At 38.4% G+C, this 15,899-nt stretch overlaps 1 protein-coding gene across 11 annotated transcripts in view; it reads left to right on the plus strand.

Annotated features, from left to right (window-relative positions):
- Nucleotides 1-15,899, plus strand: part of ADAMTSL3 (ADAMTS like 3) — a 402,196-nt gene that overhangs the window by 267,652 nt on the left and 118,645 nt on the right. For all 11 annotated transcript variants that reach the window (XM_007990199.3, XM_007990200.3, XM_037987797.2 and 8 more), the window contains one exon: nucleotides 7,528-7,814. In XM_007990199.3, the coding sequence (XP_007988390.3) occupies nucleotides 7,528-7,814 (287 nt within the window). The remainder of the gene's footprint in view (nucleotides 1-7,527; nucleotides 7,815-15,899) is intronic.

Below are 15,899 nucleotides of genomic sequence, written 5' to 3' on the forward strand. Positions count from 1 at the left end.
GGACACTTACACTCTTCCAAGACTAAACCAGGAAGAAGTTGAATCCCTGAATAGACCAATAACAGGCTCTGAAATTGAGGCAATAATTAATAGCCTACCAACCAAAAAAAGTCCAGGACCAGATGGATTCACAGCCGAATTCTACCAGAGGTACAAGTAGGAGCTGGTACCATTCCTTCTGAAACTATTCCAATCAATAGAAAAAGAGGGAATCCTCCCTAACTCATTTTATGAGGCCAACATCATCCTGATACCAAAGCCTGGGAGAGACACAACAAAAAAAGAGAATTTTAGACCAATATCCCTGATGAACGTCGATGCAAAAATCCTCAATAAAATACTGGCAAACCGGATTCAGCAACACATCAAAAAGTTTATCCACCATGATCAAGTGGGTTTCATCCCTGGAATGCAAGGCTGGTTCAACATTCGCAAATCAATAAACATAATCCAGCATATAAACAGAACCAAAGACAAGAACCATATGATTATCTCAATAGATGCAGAAAAGGCTTTTGACAAAATTCAACATCCCTTCATGCTAAAAACACTCAATAAATTCGGTATTGATGGAACGTACCTCAAAATAATAAGAGCTATTTATGACAAACTCACAGCCAATATCATATTGAATGGGCAAAAACTGGAAAAATTCCCTTTGAAAACTGGCACAAGACAGGGATGCCCTCTCTCACCACTCCTATTCAACATAGTGTTGGAAGTTCTGGCTAGGGCAATCAGGCAAGAGAAAGAAATCAAGGGTATTCAGTTAGGAAAAGAAGAAGTCAAATTGTCCCTCTTTGCAGATGATATGATTGTATATTTAGAAAACCCCATCATGTCAGCCCAAAATCTCCTTAAGTTGATAAACAACTTCAGCAAAGTCTCAGGATACAAAATTAATGTGCAAAAATCACAAGCATTCTTATACACCAGTAACAGACAAACAGCCAAATCATGAATGAACTTCCATTCACAATTGCTTCAAAGAGAATAAAATACCTAGGAATCCAACTTACAAGAGATGTAAAGGACCTCTTCAAGGAGAACTACAAACCACTGCTCAGTGAAATAAAAGAGGACACAAACAAATGGAAGAACATACCATGCTCATGGATAGGAAGAATCAATATTGTGAAAATGGCCATACTGCCCAAGGTAATTTATACATTCAATGCCATCCCCATCAAGCTACCAATGAGTTTCTTCACAGAATTGGAAAAAACTGCTTTAAAGTTCATATGGAACCAAAAAAGAGCCCGCATCTCCAAGACAATCCTAAGTCAAAAGAACAAAGCTGGAGGCATCACGCTACCTGACTTCAAACTATACTACAAGGCTACCGTAACCAAAACAGCATGGTACTGGCACCCAAACAGAGATATAGACCAATGGAACAGAACAGAGTCCTCAGAAATAATACCACACATCTACAGCCATCTGATCTTTGACAAACCTGAGAGAAACAAGAAATGGGGAAAGGATTCCCTATTTAATAAATGGTGCTGGGAAAATTGGCTAGCCATAAGTAGAAAGCTGAAACTGGATCCTTTCCTTACTCCTTATATGAAAATTAATTCAAGATGGATTACAGACTTAAATGTTAGACCTAATACCATAAAAATCCTAGAAGAAAACCTAGATAGTACAATCCAGGTCATAGGCATGGGCAAAGACTTCATGTCTAAAACACCAAAAGCAATGGCAGCAAAAGCCAAAATTGACAAATGGGATCTCATTAAACTAAAGAGCTTCTGCACAGCAAAAGAAACTACCATCAGAGTGAACAGGCAACCTACAGAATGGGAGAAAATGTTTGCAATCTACTCATCTGACAAAGGGCTAAAATCCAGAACCTACAAAGAACTCAAACAAATTTACAAGAAGAAAACAAACAACCCCATCAAAAAGTGGGCAAAGGATATGAACAGACACTTCTCAAAAGAAGACATTCATACAGCCAACAGACACATGAAAAAATGCTCATCATCACTGGCCATCAGAGAAATGCAAATCAAAACCACAATGAGATACCATCTCACACCAGTTAGAATGGCGATCATTAAAAAGTCAGGAAACAACAGGTGCTGGAGAGGATGTGGAGAAATAGGAACACTGTTGGTGGGATTGTAAACTAGTTCAACCATTATGAAAAACAGTATGGTGATTCCTCAAGGATCTAGAACTAGATCTACCATATGACCCAGCCATCCCATTACTGGGTATATACCCAAAGGATTATAAATCATGCTGCTATAAAGACACATGCACACGTATGTTTATTGCGGCACTATTCACAATAGCAAAGACTTGGAATCAACCCAAATGTCCATCAGTGACAGACTGGATTAAGAAAATGTGGCACATATACACCATGGAATACTATGCAGCCATAAAAAGGGATGAGTTTGTGTCCTTTGTAGGGACATGGATGCAGCTGGAAACCATCATTCTTAGCAAACTGTCACAAGAACAGAAAACCAAACACCGCATGTTCTCACTCATAGGTGGGAACTGAACAATGAGATCACTTGGACTCGGGAAGGGGAACATCACACACCGGGGCCTATCATGGGGGGGGGGGAGGGGGAAGGGATTGCATTGGGAGTTATACCTGATGTAAATGACGAGTTGATGGGTTCTGACGAGTTGATGGGTGCAGCACACCAACATGGCACAAGTATACATGTGTAACAAACCTGCATGTTATGCACATGTACCCTAGAACTCAAAGTATTAAAAAAAAAAAAAAAAAAAAAAAGGATACAATTTGTTTGAAGCACTGAAGACAGTGTCTCACAGGAATAATAATGCAATGAATGTCTGTTGTTACTATTTTTATTTTATTGTACTTATTGAGCTTTCAACTCAGATATCATTACATTTAATCCTCACCCAATCCCATTAGGAAGGTACTATTATTGTTCTCATTTTACAGAAAATTATTACCTTTGTATTTGAATAACAGTTTTACTGGACTCCTATTCATACGACTCCTATTCTCTCTCTCTCTCTCAAAACTGTTACTGTAGTTTTTCCTGATTTTGAATGTTGTGTGCATCTGAGGTACCCCTGTCTTTTTGTTCCTATAGGAGACTTACTTTTTGTGTCTAGACACCTCGACAATTCTTTCTTTATGCTCAAAGCTTTATTAGCCAGGTATACTCATTTTCCATAGCTGCCAAGACCACAAACTTAGTGGTGTAAAACAACACAAATGTATTATCCCACAGTTCAGTGGGTCAGAAGCCCAGTAAATTCAGCTGGTGTCTCTGTTCCAGTTCCCAGTAGGCCAGGATCAAGGTGTCTGTCAGCCTGAAGTCTTCTTTGGCAGGAGTCCACTTCTAGGCTCAGTTGAATAATTGGCAGAATTCAGTTCCATGCATTTGTAGAGCTGAGATCTTCATTTCCTTGCTGGCTGTGGGCTGGGAGATTGTTCTCAATTTCTAGAGGCCACCTGCATTCCTTGGCTTATGGTCTCATCCATCTTTGAGCCAGCAACAGTGGGTGAGTTCCTCTTACACTTCAAATCCCTCTCACTTATTAATCTGCTTATATTTCTGACTCCAGCCAGAGTGATGTCCTTGTTTTTAAGGATGTCTGTGATTCGATTAAGCTCACCAAAGTAATCTGGAATTATCATCCCATCTCGAGGTCACACCTGTAAATTCCCTTTTGCTGTGTATGGTAATGTATTCACACATTCTAGGGATTAGGGCATGGGAGTACTTGCAGGGGTGAGGAGCCATTATTCTGCCTACAATTCTAGGTTTTTATGTTCATCATTTTAATTACTTTTTCCTGGAAGAGAGTATACCTTTTCAGGATGTATTTCAGTCACTTTTTTCATATTTTATTTCTGAGCATCTTTTCTGTTTCATGTGTTGGAATCTCTACATGAAGAATCCGGTTATCTTCAATATTGGATTACCTAGGTTCTCTTTAACTTAGTCCCTTAAAATTGTGCTTCAGAAAATCAATTTTATAGAGATGTAGTTTACATACCATAAACTGTGTCTATTTAAAATGAACCATCAATGAGTGGTTTTTTTTTTTTTCTTTCTTTCTTTTGAGGTGGAGTCTTATTCTGTTGCCCAGGCTGGAGTACAGTGGTGTGATCTCAGCTCACTGCAACCTCTGCCATCTGGGTTCAAGTGATTCTCCTGCCTCAGCCTCCCGAGTAGCTGGGATTACAGGCATGCACCACCATGCCTGGCTAATTTTTTTGTATTTTTAGTAGAGATAGGGTCTCACCATGTTGGCCAGCCTGGTCTCGAACTCCTGACCTCAGGTTATCCACCTGCCTCGGCCTCCCAGAGTGCTGGGATTATAGGCGTGAGCCACCACACCCGGCTAATACATTTTGACAGATGTATATACCCCTCAAACCCCAGTCCCACTCAAGATCCAGAATATTTCCATCCCTGCAACAGTTTTCTTTGCAGCTTCTCGTTCTTTCAATGCTTCATTCACTTCCAAGTCTGGCCTCTGTGTCATTAATTTGATCTTCAACCATGTTTCTTCTGTTTTTTTCGTAGTTCTGAATTACTTGTTAGACTTGTGACAATAGTGTTATTATGTTTCACAGTTGGTTTCCTCACCTCTGCCATTTTCCATTTTACTCTGTTGTTTTATCATCTCATCTTGAAGCTCTCACATCAGTGAAATGTTATTTTTTCAGTTCTTCCATGTGCAAAGACATAGGTAACACAACCTGTTCCTCTGGTTGTTTTTTGCCCAGACATGGCTCTTTGAATGTACTCCTTTCTTCCTTTAAAAAACAAAATTGGTGAGACAAGATTCAGAATTGTGTGGTATAACATCTTTAAATAAAAAATAATACATAGAAGGAAATCATGCTGGATCATGTGTAAGTATTTTTTAGTTGCCATGGTTGTTTTTTTTTTTTTTAACCTTTAAGTCACTTCTTGTTACTTTGGATGGAACTAACATTTACTTTTTAAAGGGACTTTTTAAAAAATCATTGAAAACCAGCTTGAAATATACAGAAAACCTAGGAGGACGTAGAGTGTAACCATTATTTGTCCTGCTGGGAGTTGAGGTGAACATTTTTGTTTGTTTGCTTTTTTGAGATGGAGTCTCACTCTGTTGCCCAGGCTGCAGTACAGTGGCACAATCTTGGCTCGCTACAACCTCCACCTCCTGGGTTCAGGCGATTCTCCTGCCTCAGCCTCCCAGGTAGCTGGGATTACAGGCATGCACCACCATGATTAATTTTTGTTTTGCTTTTTTTTTTTTTAAGTGGAGACCGAGTTTCACCATGTTGGCCAGGCTAGTCTCGAACTCCTGACCTCAGGTGATTCACCTGCCTCAGCATCCCAAAGTGCTGAGATTACAGGTGTGAGCCACCCTGCTTGGCCGAGGTGAACCTTCTTACCTCATCTCTTCTGGAGATTCTCAATCACCAAGATATAGAAGTCCAATTTGAATGAAAATATCTACTTCCCATTAAAACAAAATCTCAATTTGTAAGTTTTTATTACCAAGGAGAAAAGAGAGAAAAAAATGACCATAAGGTAGAATATGCACATGCTTAGAAACTTTAAACCTTTTAAAGATATAAAGTAAAAACCTCACTCTTTAAACATTCTAGTTCCTGACACTTTCAGTTGCTTCTAGAAGAGAGAAATTATACATAAACCAGGACACATACAAACATGCTACATATGGGACAGTTCACATACTATGATCTCTTTTTTCTAAAATCAAAAAATAGTATATAGGTGTATATAGATAGTGTATGTTATAGACTGTAGCATATATGTATAATGTATTTATTTCATGTAACAGTCTTCAAGAGAAGACTGTTCTTTATCAATTCATACCTAAACTCATGTCCTTTTAAATGACTACATATTATTACACTATATGGATTCCTCATTTTTAACCAGTCTCCTTTCTGATTCTACCATAAAAGTAGCAAAGAAAGAAAAGAAACATCAAATATTAACTCCAGCATTGCCCCATCCTGGGAAGCTGAGCAAGCCCTCACATGGAATCTGAGAATTAGAGAGAAGGGTTCCACACTACCAGTTTTCAACACAGTGAACAACATGTTTTGTGTTGATTGATATTTCTTTGCAGGACACGTATATAGCAATGGCATTTCATTCTGCTGATTGGGGGTGTGCTTTTTTGGACAACTATATTCAAGTCTTGCCTGGGGAAAAAAGGTTGGATGACTCTGTGAGAACCTTACAACCCTGTCCTTCTGAGGTTAGAAATATTCAGCTTTGGAACTGCGTCTTAAACAAACATCTTAGCAGTGTTTTCTCAAGTTATTTAGTAGAATGTAATCCCATGGATAAGGGTCTGTATTCACTTAAGTTTATGAAATGATGCACATAATATTTCTCTCTTAAGCGTTTGTATTATGCATTTGTATTTCATAGTCTTTGGAAAAGTTTTGCGGTGAATAAATCTGTTGAACATTATTGAGCCCAAAGTTTTCAAAACTTAATTCTATTACTGAACCCTTTCTCCTCTATCACTTATTAATATCTCAGGATACAAAGTGTTTCTTCAGAGTATCTTAAATATATCTATCCCTACGGAATCTGGTTTTCAAATTCTGTGCAGGGGTCCAGTAAACGACCAGATAGTAAATATTTTAGGCATTGTAGGCCAAATGGTTTCTATTGCAAATATTCAGTTCTTTTAGGTAGCACAAAAGCCATAGACAATAGGTGGAAAAATGAGTGTGGTTATATTCCAGTAAAACTTTAGTTATGCACAGTAAAATTTAATTTTATGTAATTTTCACATGTTACAAAAGATCTTTTTTTCTCCCAACAGTTTAAAAATGTAAAAATGATTCTCAGCTGGTGGGCTGTACCGAAGATAGGTGGACCACATTTGACCTTCTAGTCATAGTTTGATGACCTTTGATTTAGTAGATAATAATTCAGAATAAGAATTAAATGCTTTGTTCAGCAAGATTTTGCAGTATTTCTTTTGTTTTTAAAGAAGATCCAGAAGCTTTGTGCCCTTGTATATTAAACATAAAAGAATATTAAGGCTTCATCTACTCTGTAAAAAGTGTTTAAGATAACCTAAAATTTAGCTGCTAAACTTGAGACAGTTTAATACTAATATGCCCATTACAGAGGATAAGCTCAATACTAATTTACTGAGTAAATATTGGTGAAAATCTCCATATTATAAAAGAAATTAGATTAGAAGTGATCTCCATATGATGGTTTATTACTAAATCTTAAATAAAACCTTTGTAATTTTCCCAAAGGCCATAGCACAGATTTGAATTATAAAATGTATGTAAAAGTAGAATATATATTTAGTGAATTACTCTTTCTGTTGCTAGTAATATTTGAAAGTTTGTTAACTGCATTATTGACCATCAACAAAAGTATAGAATTCCAAATGTGTGGAATTTCCCCAAGTGAAGCTGGTTATTTTTGCCTTCACTGAATGTGTCACTCCTCCTTTTCTGGCCTGTATTTAATGACCCTCAGTGTCCTTTTCTGGTGGCTCCCTGGTTTTCCCTAGGTTCATTCCAGAACCCTGGTCAGCCTGTAGTACCACGTGTGGGCCGGGTGTTCAGGTCCGCGAGGTGAAGTGCCGTGTGCTCCTCACATTCACACAGACTGAGACTGAGCTGCCTGAGGAAGAGTGTGAAGGCCCCAAGCTGCCCACAGAACGGCCTTGTCTCCTGGAAGCATGTGATGAGAGCCTGGCCTCCCGAGAGCTGGACATCCCTCTCCCTGAGGACAGTGAGATGACTTACGACTGGGAGTATGCTGGGTTCACCCCTTGCACAGCAACATGTTTGGGAGGTATTTGAACCTTTGCTTAAGGGACAATTATGTTGTGTGTTGCTAGTGGTTTGAGAAATTACTCAATCAGGTAAGCCAAATATGCAAATTAGCAAAAGTCTAAAGGAGATGAAGTCATTCAAATAACTGAAAATGATACTTTTTCTTCTTTTTCTTTCCTTTTCTTTTCTTTTTTTGGTAGTGATTATTTTAGAAAGGTAAAGGAGAGTGGTACTATATCCTAACCAAAAAAGGTATGTTTCTTTGCCTAAGAATCTGCATAACTGAGATGGGGTGGGAATCTCTGGTTCATATGAAATAAATAGGAAAATGCAGAATGGATAAGTTAAGGCAATCTTGTTCATAAATCAGTCTTATAGATTGAGGTAGCCTGGAATTGCATTATCTGATGCAACTCTAGATCAGAATCTGTCCTCAGAAAATATTTGGGTTCATATCCGCACATTGGACCAGCACCTACGGGAACAAACTAAGCACCATGATTTATGTTTGTGTACATCAGGGTAACATACACAGCCAGGAAACCCTGTTAGGATTAAAAAGTGGTTGTACAGTCAGGTGACCCCAAAGGGGTGAGAAGTTGGCCCCCTGATGATTTATGCAATTTAGGATCCAAAAGGGAGTGAAGGAGCGGTCAGCAGGAGTCCAGATAGCCACTCTTGAGGGCTCTGTTGAAAGTAAAAAGATAGAAATAACAAATGAGAAAACTATATCTTTTACTCACATGAAGGAGACTGGGTCTGACCAGGGATCCAGAGCTCCTGTCACCCCATTCTTTGACCCCTGCCTGTGCCTTGCAGCCAGCAGTTATGTAAAGAACTTGGTGCCTGAATGTGCTCTGCTCTCTGTCCAGCCAATGGTGGGAAAACCACAAGGAGCTACTGTCTTAGAGTTCTTGGCTCAAGATCATGCTTTACTCTTCCCAACAGTCTTGAGCCCATTACTTGAAACTCCCTATCAAGTTGTGGAGCTCATGGCCCATTCATTGTGCCTGAACCCCTCACTCTTGAGCCTGAGTTCTCAATCCTTGTCATTCAGTCTCTATGACTTGATTGTGTCTGTCTTTCTCTTTCCTGTCTAATTCAACTTCTGTACCTGCCTCTCCTTGCCACTTTTTGTATAACCTTGCTAGCCTGGCAGTAAACCCAGCTGAAGTGGCATGTGCCTTACCCCCAGGCTGCCCCTAAACTACTGCCTTGCAGACAGAGTTGCACATGTGGACTTCAGGTGTCTTAGCTGCCTCTGGATTCTTTCTCCCTCTTACTTGCTTCTGTCTGGTTGCTAAAAGTCCATGCCATCTGGCTAGGAATTTAGTCTCTCTGGTTTACTTGAACCTTAAATATCTGCTGTGTCTCTTCCCTCCACATCACATTGTCTGGGTTGCCCCCCACACTGCCTTGTGTCTGTTCTTGCCCAAGCCAAACTCCTGCCCGCTCTTGAGTTCAGAACCCTGGACACATTTGTTTGTTTGTTGTTGTTTTTGTTTTTTATGTCTTGGAAACCTCAACTGTAACATGCCCTTGACAATTTGGGAATTGGTGCTTTCTCTTGGTGGGTGGGGAAACCCTCTAGAGATAGCCACTGAGATGCAAAGATGGTCCCCTATTCAATCACAATAATACATGCCTGGAACTTTCTACTGTATGACTACAAAATGCCAGCTGTCTCCATTGCTTCTGGGCCACCACATTGCTGCAGTCTTACTAGAGACTTGGAGCTGTGTCTTTCATTAGGAGAGCAGGAACAAGTCCAGCTGTTGCTTGCACACCCCAACATCTACCTTGTAATCTCAAGCTTTTAAGTGCTGTTGGTAGAATCCTTGTTTTTGTCTTCTCCTGACTGGCAAGATCCCCTCATGTTGGGAAAGCATAGCATGCTGGGTACTTGAAACTCAACAGACCAGTCAGAGTTGCCCAAAGAGAGATGACCAGGTAAATTCTAATTCAGCTGAGAGAGACTGCTGTTAGACCTCATTTTTGGAGCCTTTTACTAAAATACTAGAATGTACCTTGTGTTCCCAGTACCCACTGAGATGGCCCTAGATTCCATCTCTAGGATGGCTGAACTCATGGGATAAATTTCTCTCTCTTTTTTTTTTTTTTTCAGTAACAGCTTTATTGAGATATAATGCACACACCATATAATTTATGCATTTAAAGTATACAATGTAGTGGTTTCTAGTTACAAAGCTGTGCAGCCATTAACATAATCAATTTCAGAACACTTTCCCAGAGAACACTATATCCTTAAGCAATCATACCCCATTTTCCCTCAAACTCTAACCCCTGGAAACCACTACTCTCTATTATGGACATCGCATATAATGGAATTATATAATATGTGGCCCTCTGTGACTGCCATCTATCACTTAGCATAGTGTTTTCAAGGTTCATCTATGTTGTAGCATGTGTCAGTACTTCATTCCTTTTTATGGCCAAGTAGTATTCCATTATATGGATATACAACATTTTACCCATTCATCGATTGATAGAAGTTTAGTTGTTTGCATGTTTGGGGTATTGAGAATAGTGCTGCTGTGAACGTTCATGTATATCATTTTATATGGACATGTGTTTTTATTTATTTTGGTTATATACCTTGGAGTAGATAGAATTACCTTTGAATCCATTTAAAACATGTTAAGTTTTTTGACACATGACTAATTGAGTTTGATTATCCTTAGTGGCACTGTGCACCTTTTGCCCTGCTATGAGAAGAGAAACTGCCTTACATCTGTCAGAAATGCAATTCAGTATACAGATGGGTGATGTTAAGGTGCCCATTTGCTTTATGATATACTCTTGTGTATCTGGAGCACATTTTACAAATTTTAAAAGAGCTGAAGTTGGTAGCCTTTTCCTACTCAGGTAAGCAGCAGTTTAGTCTTATAAGGGTATATTTTATTGTTTAATCCTGGAATAATATTATTGAAATGAACCTTGGACACCTACTAACCCAGATTTTATAGTTGGGGAAGCTGAGACTCAGAGTCCATCATAAAGCCAACAATAGAAAATGAATAACTTGATTCTCTTTCATTAGAGAAGGTTGACTGAATTATAAGTACATGTAATAAGCTTCCTAGCTTTACAAAAAGTAATATTTTAAATTTCTTGAGTTCAAGATTAAAATTCCTTATTATAAATAACTAAATCCTATAAAACTGAAGAGCTGAGGCATAAAACCAAAATCCTTTATAAAGGCCGGGATGGAAATTGTGGGTGAAGTGACTCAGGCCTGTAATCCCAGAACTTTGGGAGGCTGAGACAGGAGGATCTCTTGAGGCCAGGAGTTCGAGATCAATCTGGGCAACATAGCAAGACCCAGTCTTTAGGAAAAAAAATGAAATAAAACAAAATGAAGGCTGGGAATTGGGTAGCTGCTCTGTGTTAGACTCCGTGGTTCTTCACCAAGTTCTGCACTAAATCTTCAGGGATGTAAAATAAATAGAACATATTCTTTGCCTTGATGGAGCACAGCTTTTGGTTGTTTTGGTTTTACTGTCCTAACCACACTGCTTATAGTCAGTGGTACTTGCCTCTGTGATCTGTTTCAATGTGGTTAGGTAAGTTCAGCTTCCATAAGTCCAATAATGTGTGAGTTATGAATGTGGGCTTTTAGCCTTCACCCAGGATAGCAGAGAGGATAAGTCTACAATGACTGACAACCACAATAAAATGAAATTTACACAGGCATATATTTATTTCTTCAACATTCTTATTTTTGCTAGAAAAGTAATATACAAATTACAAGTTTCTGAAAAGAGAAATTTTGGTCACATTCTGATATTCTGTATCCTTATGTTTTCTAACATATCTTCATATCATACAGGAAATAAGAATAAATCCATTTGTTGTAATTACTGATGCTTAAGATCCTTGCATAAGTCTCTTTTCACATTAGGGTAGCAACAGAGAATTCTTTTTTAATTCCTAAAAGCATGAAGAATCCAGACACCAATCTCCAGCTTCCAAAGTGTGTGTATGTATGTATGTATATGTATGTATGCATGTACTCATGCAGCAGTATCTGTGTGTGTACATACATCACATGCATGCACACACATACACATGTACATCCTGGAAGATGTGCCTACCTTTTTAGTACCCTCTGGCAAGGTTTTATAATTTATTACATCATAAACATTCCTTACTGAAGTCCTTCTTTTATATTTTATATTGTTTGTTGTTTTTATGACCTCATTTTTTTACCTTTATGTTTTTCAACAACACAGGCTAGGAGTATATATGTGGACATTTGAGACCTGACCCCAGTATGAACCCTAGCTCTGCAACTCTCTTTGTGCTGTCTGTTTAAATTTGTAGAGGTGTGGTTTATTTTGCTGTAATGATAGGAGTCATACCTACCTCATTAGGCTTAATGAAATAATTAAATGTGATTATTAAATAAGGTGATGTTCAAAGAGTGTTTAATAACAGTGTGTGGTACATTGTATATAATAAATGTTAGGGGGATGACTATTTTACAATATAGTAATAAAGCATTCCTCTTATATTGGAATGCTTTGAGTATTTCTCTTTTTAAAAATCTGACTAAATTGCTGAACACTTTAATACTTCTAATCATTTTTCAGCCTATTTTTATGAGTTTTCTAAGTAAATGATCATCTGCTATTAATGATGATTTTATCTTTCCCTTTCCAATGGTTATTTAAGTTTCACATTTTATTGGCTTGTCTAGAATTCCAGGAACAATTGTAAATAATGTGGATAATGCCAACCTTGTCTAGGTCCTGTCAGTAGCAGGGATCTCTTTATTGTTTCATTTAAAAACAATGTTCTACAAATATTTATTGTATGTTTCTATGTGCCAGACACTGGCCTAGGTGATAGTGACTCAGTAATTCCTAGCTTTGGAACTGAACGCTAATAGGGAAAGTGCATTCATCACATAATCATACTCACATGTATATAGAATTACCACTGGTTACAGCAATTGCAAAAGAAGTATATGGTGCTATGAAAAGGGGCATTTGACCTAATTACACTTGGATTTAAATCTAAAAGATGAGGCATTAGCTAAACAAAAGGGGATTTGGAGGGGGTGGCACATGGATAATTTCCAGCAGAAGGAGCCTATGCAAAGGCCGGCAGAAGGGTGCATGGTACATTCCAGGAATGGAAGAAGCCAGGCACAGTTGGAGTACTGAGAATGAGACAGGGTTTAGTGTGGCATGCTGCTAGATAGGAAGGCAGAGGCCAGATAATTACCGCCTTACAGGCCATGTTGATTTGAGTCTATCCCAACATCAATGGGAAGTCATTCAAGTAATTAAAATGGGAGTTATGTGACCAACTTTTTATTTATTTCATAAAGGTTAGTCCAGCTGTATTGTAGAGAATGGATTAGAGAGGATGAGGATGTTGTGAAAGCGATCACATAGGAAGCTATTGCCTATTCCAGGCAAGAGCTCGGACCGGAATGGTGACCATGGTAGAGATGGAGTATGGTGGATGACTTTGAGAGACGTGTAGGAGATAAAAGGATCTGTCACTGGAGTGCGTAAGCAAGAGTGTGATGGCAAGTCTGAGTCCTAAGACTATTTTCTGAGATTATGAGTGCTAAATGTTGGTGAGGGAACCCATGAGTTCATTTGTGGACATAACACTTTTATGATGCCTCTCGACTTCCAAGTGGAGATGCTAAGTAGTCGGTTGGATGTGTGAGTCTGAAGTGAAGAGGAGTGGTCTGAACTGGAATGGTACATTTATGCATCATCTGTGTATCCAGGGATTTAAGCCAGGGGCATGGACAAGAATTTTCAGAATACTATGAGGAGTGCAGAGGGTCTAGGATTAAGTCTTGAGGAAATTCAACATTCAGTGGCTGGGTGCAGGACACTAAGCCACAAGGGTCTGTGAGAAGAGATCAGCGAGATATGATGAAAACAGAAGTCTGTGGTGTGGTGGAAACCAGTCATCTGTGTTGCATGCCATGCAGAGGCAGAGAGGAGAGGGTTCAGCATTGGCACTGGGTTCAGCAGTGTGAAGCTACGGGGGACTTAAGGAAAGGCCGTTTCAGTGGAGGAGCGGAGATGGAAACCCGATTTGAAAGGGTTGAGGAAAGAATGATAAGTGACAGAGTGGAGATGAATAGAGGAGTTTTGTTTTGCAGCAAAAATTGGCCGTATTAAAGAAGACAGAGAGGAGGAGATGACTAAGATGGCCTTGTGGGTTGAGGCAGATCTGTGTGGGTGTGGGTGAGGAGTGGTGTTATTTAATGTCGGAGACCCTTGGGTATATTTGAAAAGCAACAAGAAAGCTCTAGAATGAAAATGAAAGACAAAGTAATAAATAAGTTTTCTAAGAAGATAGAAAGGGATGAAACTCCAAGCACAGTCGTGGAGATCAGTCTTAATTCATTGGAAGGGCAGCTTCTAATTGTAATAAGCAGGGAAAAGGCTAGTGAGGATATGAGAGTAGGTGGGTTTGTATGCTTATAAAAGGAAGTTCCCATCTGGTCATTTCTGTGCTTTTGTGGATATGAATATTTGCTGAAAGTGATTGGTAGGTGAATGACAGATGTTTGAGGTAATGTTGTAATTTTATTATACTGCTGATTATAATATGCTATTATTTAATTTAAGATATATATATATAAAATATATATGAATGATACTGATGCATGTAAATGTACTCTATTTTGCATAGTGGAGTACAAGAATTCCTTTCTACAAATGGTAAAATGGGAATGAAGATTGCATTGGCCCACTATGGGCTCATTTGAGCATACTCCCAATAGAGATGTGTTCCCGACATGGTACATTAGCAACTGCCGTTTTGTTTTCTCCAAATCCCTTCAAATCATGACAGGCCTTGAGCTGTAGTTTCTTCCAGGTCCTCTTGACATAATTGGTCACTTCCGCTCAGGCTCCAGTGGTTTATGATGCCCTTCCTAAGGCCAAATGGCTTTCAACAATCCTTAATCTTTACCAGCTGTCTCCTCAACTGGTTCCTAAAAAGAACTCACCTATTTGAAGTGCTACAAAACTTGCATTTTAACACCAAACAGGATACCTTTGGATCCATAACATATTATGCTTCACCCTTTTTCATTACCTGGTACTTTACAGTAATACCCCTCCAGTCAAACTAGCTAATCAGCAGAAAGAGAAAAAAATTAACTCTTCTTTCCAATATGATCCTAGGCCTGTGTGTATGTGTGTATTTTGGAAACAAAGAACATCCTTATATATAATATAGCATCATACAAGCCCACACTGTATGAAGCAGACCTCTTTTTTCCTCGTATAGGTGTAGGTATCAGGTTTTAGTAGTTTTGTGAGATGAACTGGCATTTTATATACCTTTAAATAATTTTAAATAGTTTATATCATAGAAATCATCTGTTTAAAGTGTTTGAAAGTTCTAGTTCCTACAACTGTCTAAATCCTGTCCTGTTTTTGGGATTGAGGGGAAGCATCATGGCTCCATCTTTAACATTATTTTCAAGTTTTCCCCCACTTATTGTTATATTCAATCCAAGTTCTTATAATAATTTAAAAATAAATTACATAATTTAGATTCCCTTGGGACAAAAACCATCCATTTCATGAGGATACTGAAATTTATTTTCTAGAGTTGTTCATCGAGTCTGAAGTGGCTGTAAGTCTCCCTGTTCTTCCTTTTCCTGCCACAAATAATGTGCAATCTATTTACTCTTTGGCCTAGAACTTTATAAAAATTCTAATATGTGGAGTTGGTGAGTTTGATTGTTATTATTCACTTATGTTGGACTATATTATAGTCAGATAATGTTACCTGCATAATTTATGACTTTTGAAACTTACTGCAGTTTTCTAGACTAATAGAGGATCTGTTTTGTTGATGTTCCATGGATGCTTCAAGAAAGCATATTGTATCTATTTCTAGGGCCCAAGACTACTTGATTTTTAAAGCAACATAATTTTCTTACACAAATTAATTTTTCCTTGTTTATTTTACAACTTGGCGTATTAAATACTGAGTAGCACATAAAAGGCTCTGACTATGGATTTTAAAAATCTCTCCTGGTATTCTTACACTGTGTGTCTGTGTGTGTGTTATGTTATTTGACATGTTGAAG

Source organism: Chlorocebus sabaeus, chromosome 29 (assembly GCF_047675955.1).
Source record: "Chlorocebus sabaeus isolate Y175 chromosome 29, mChlSab1.0.hap1, whole genome shotgun sequence".
NCBI classification, from domain to species: domain Eukaryota; kingdom Metazoa; phylum Chordata; class Mammalia; order Primates; family Cercopithecidae; genus Chlorocebus; species Chlorocebus sabaeus.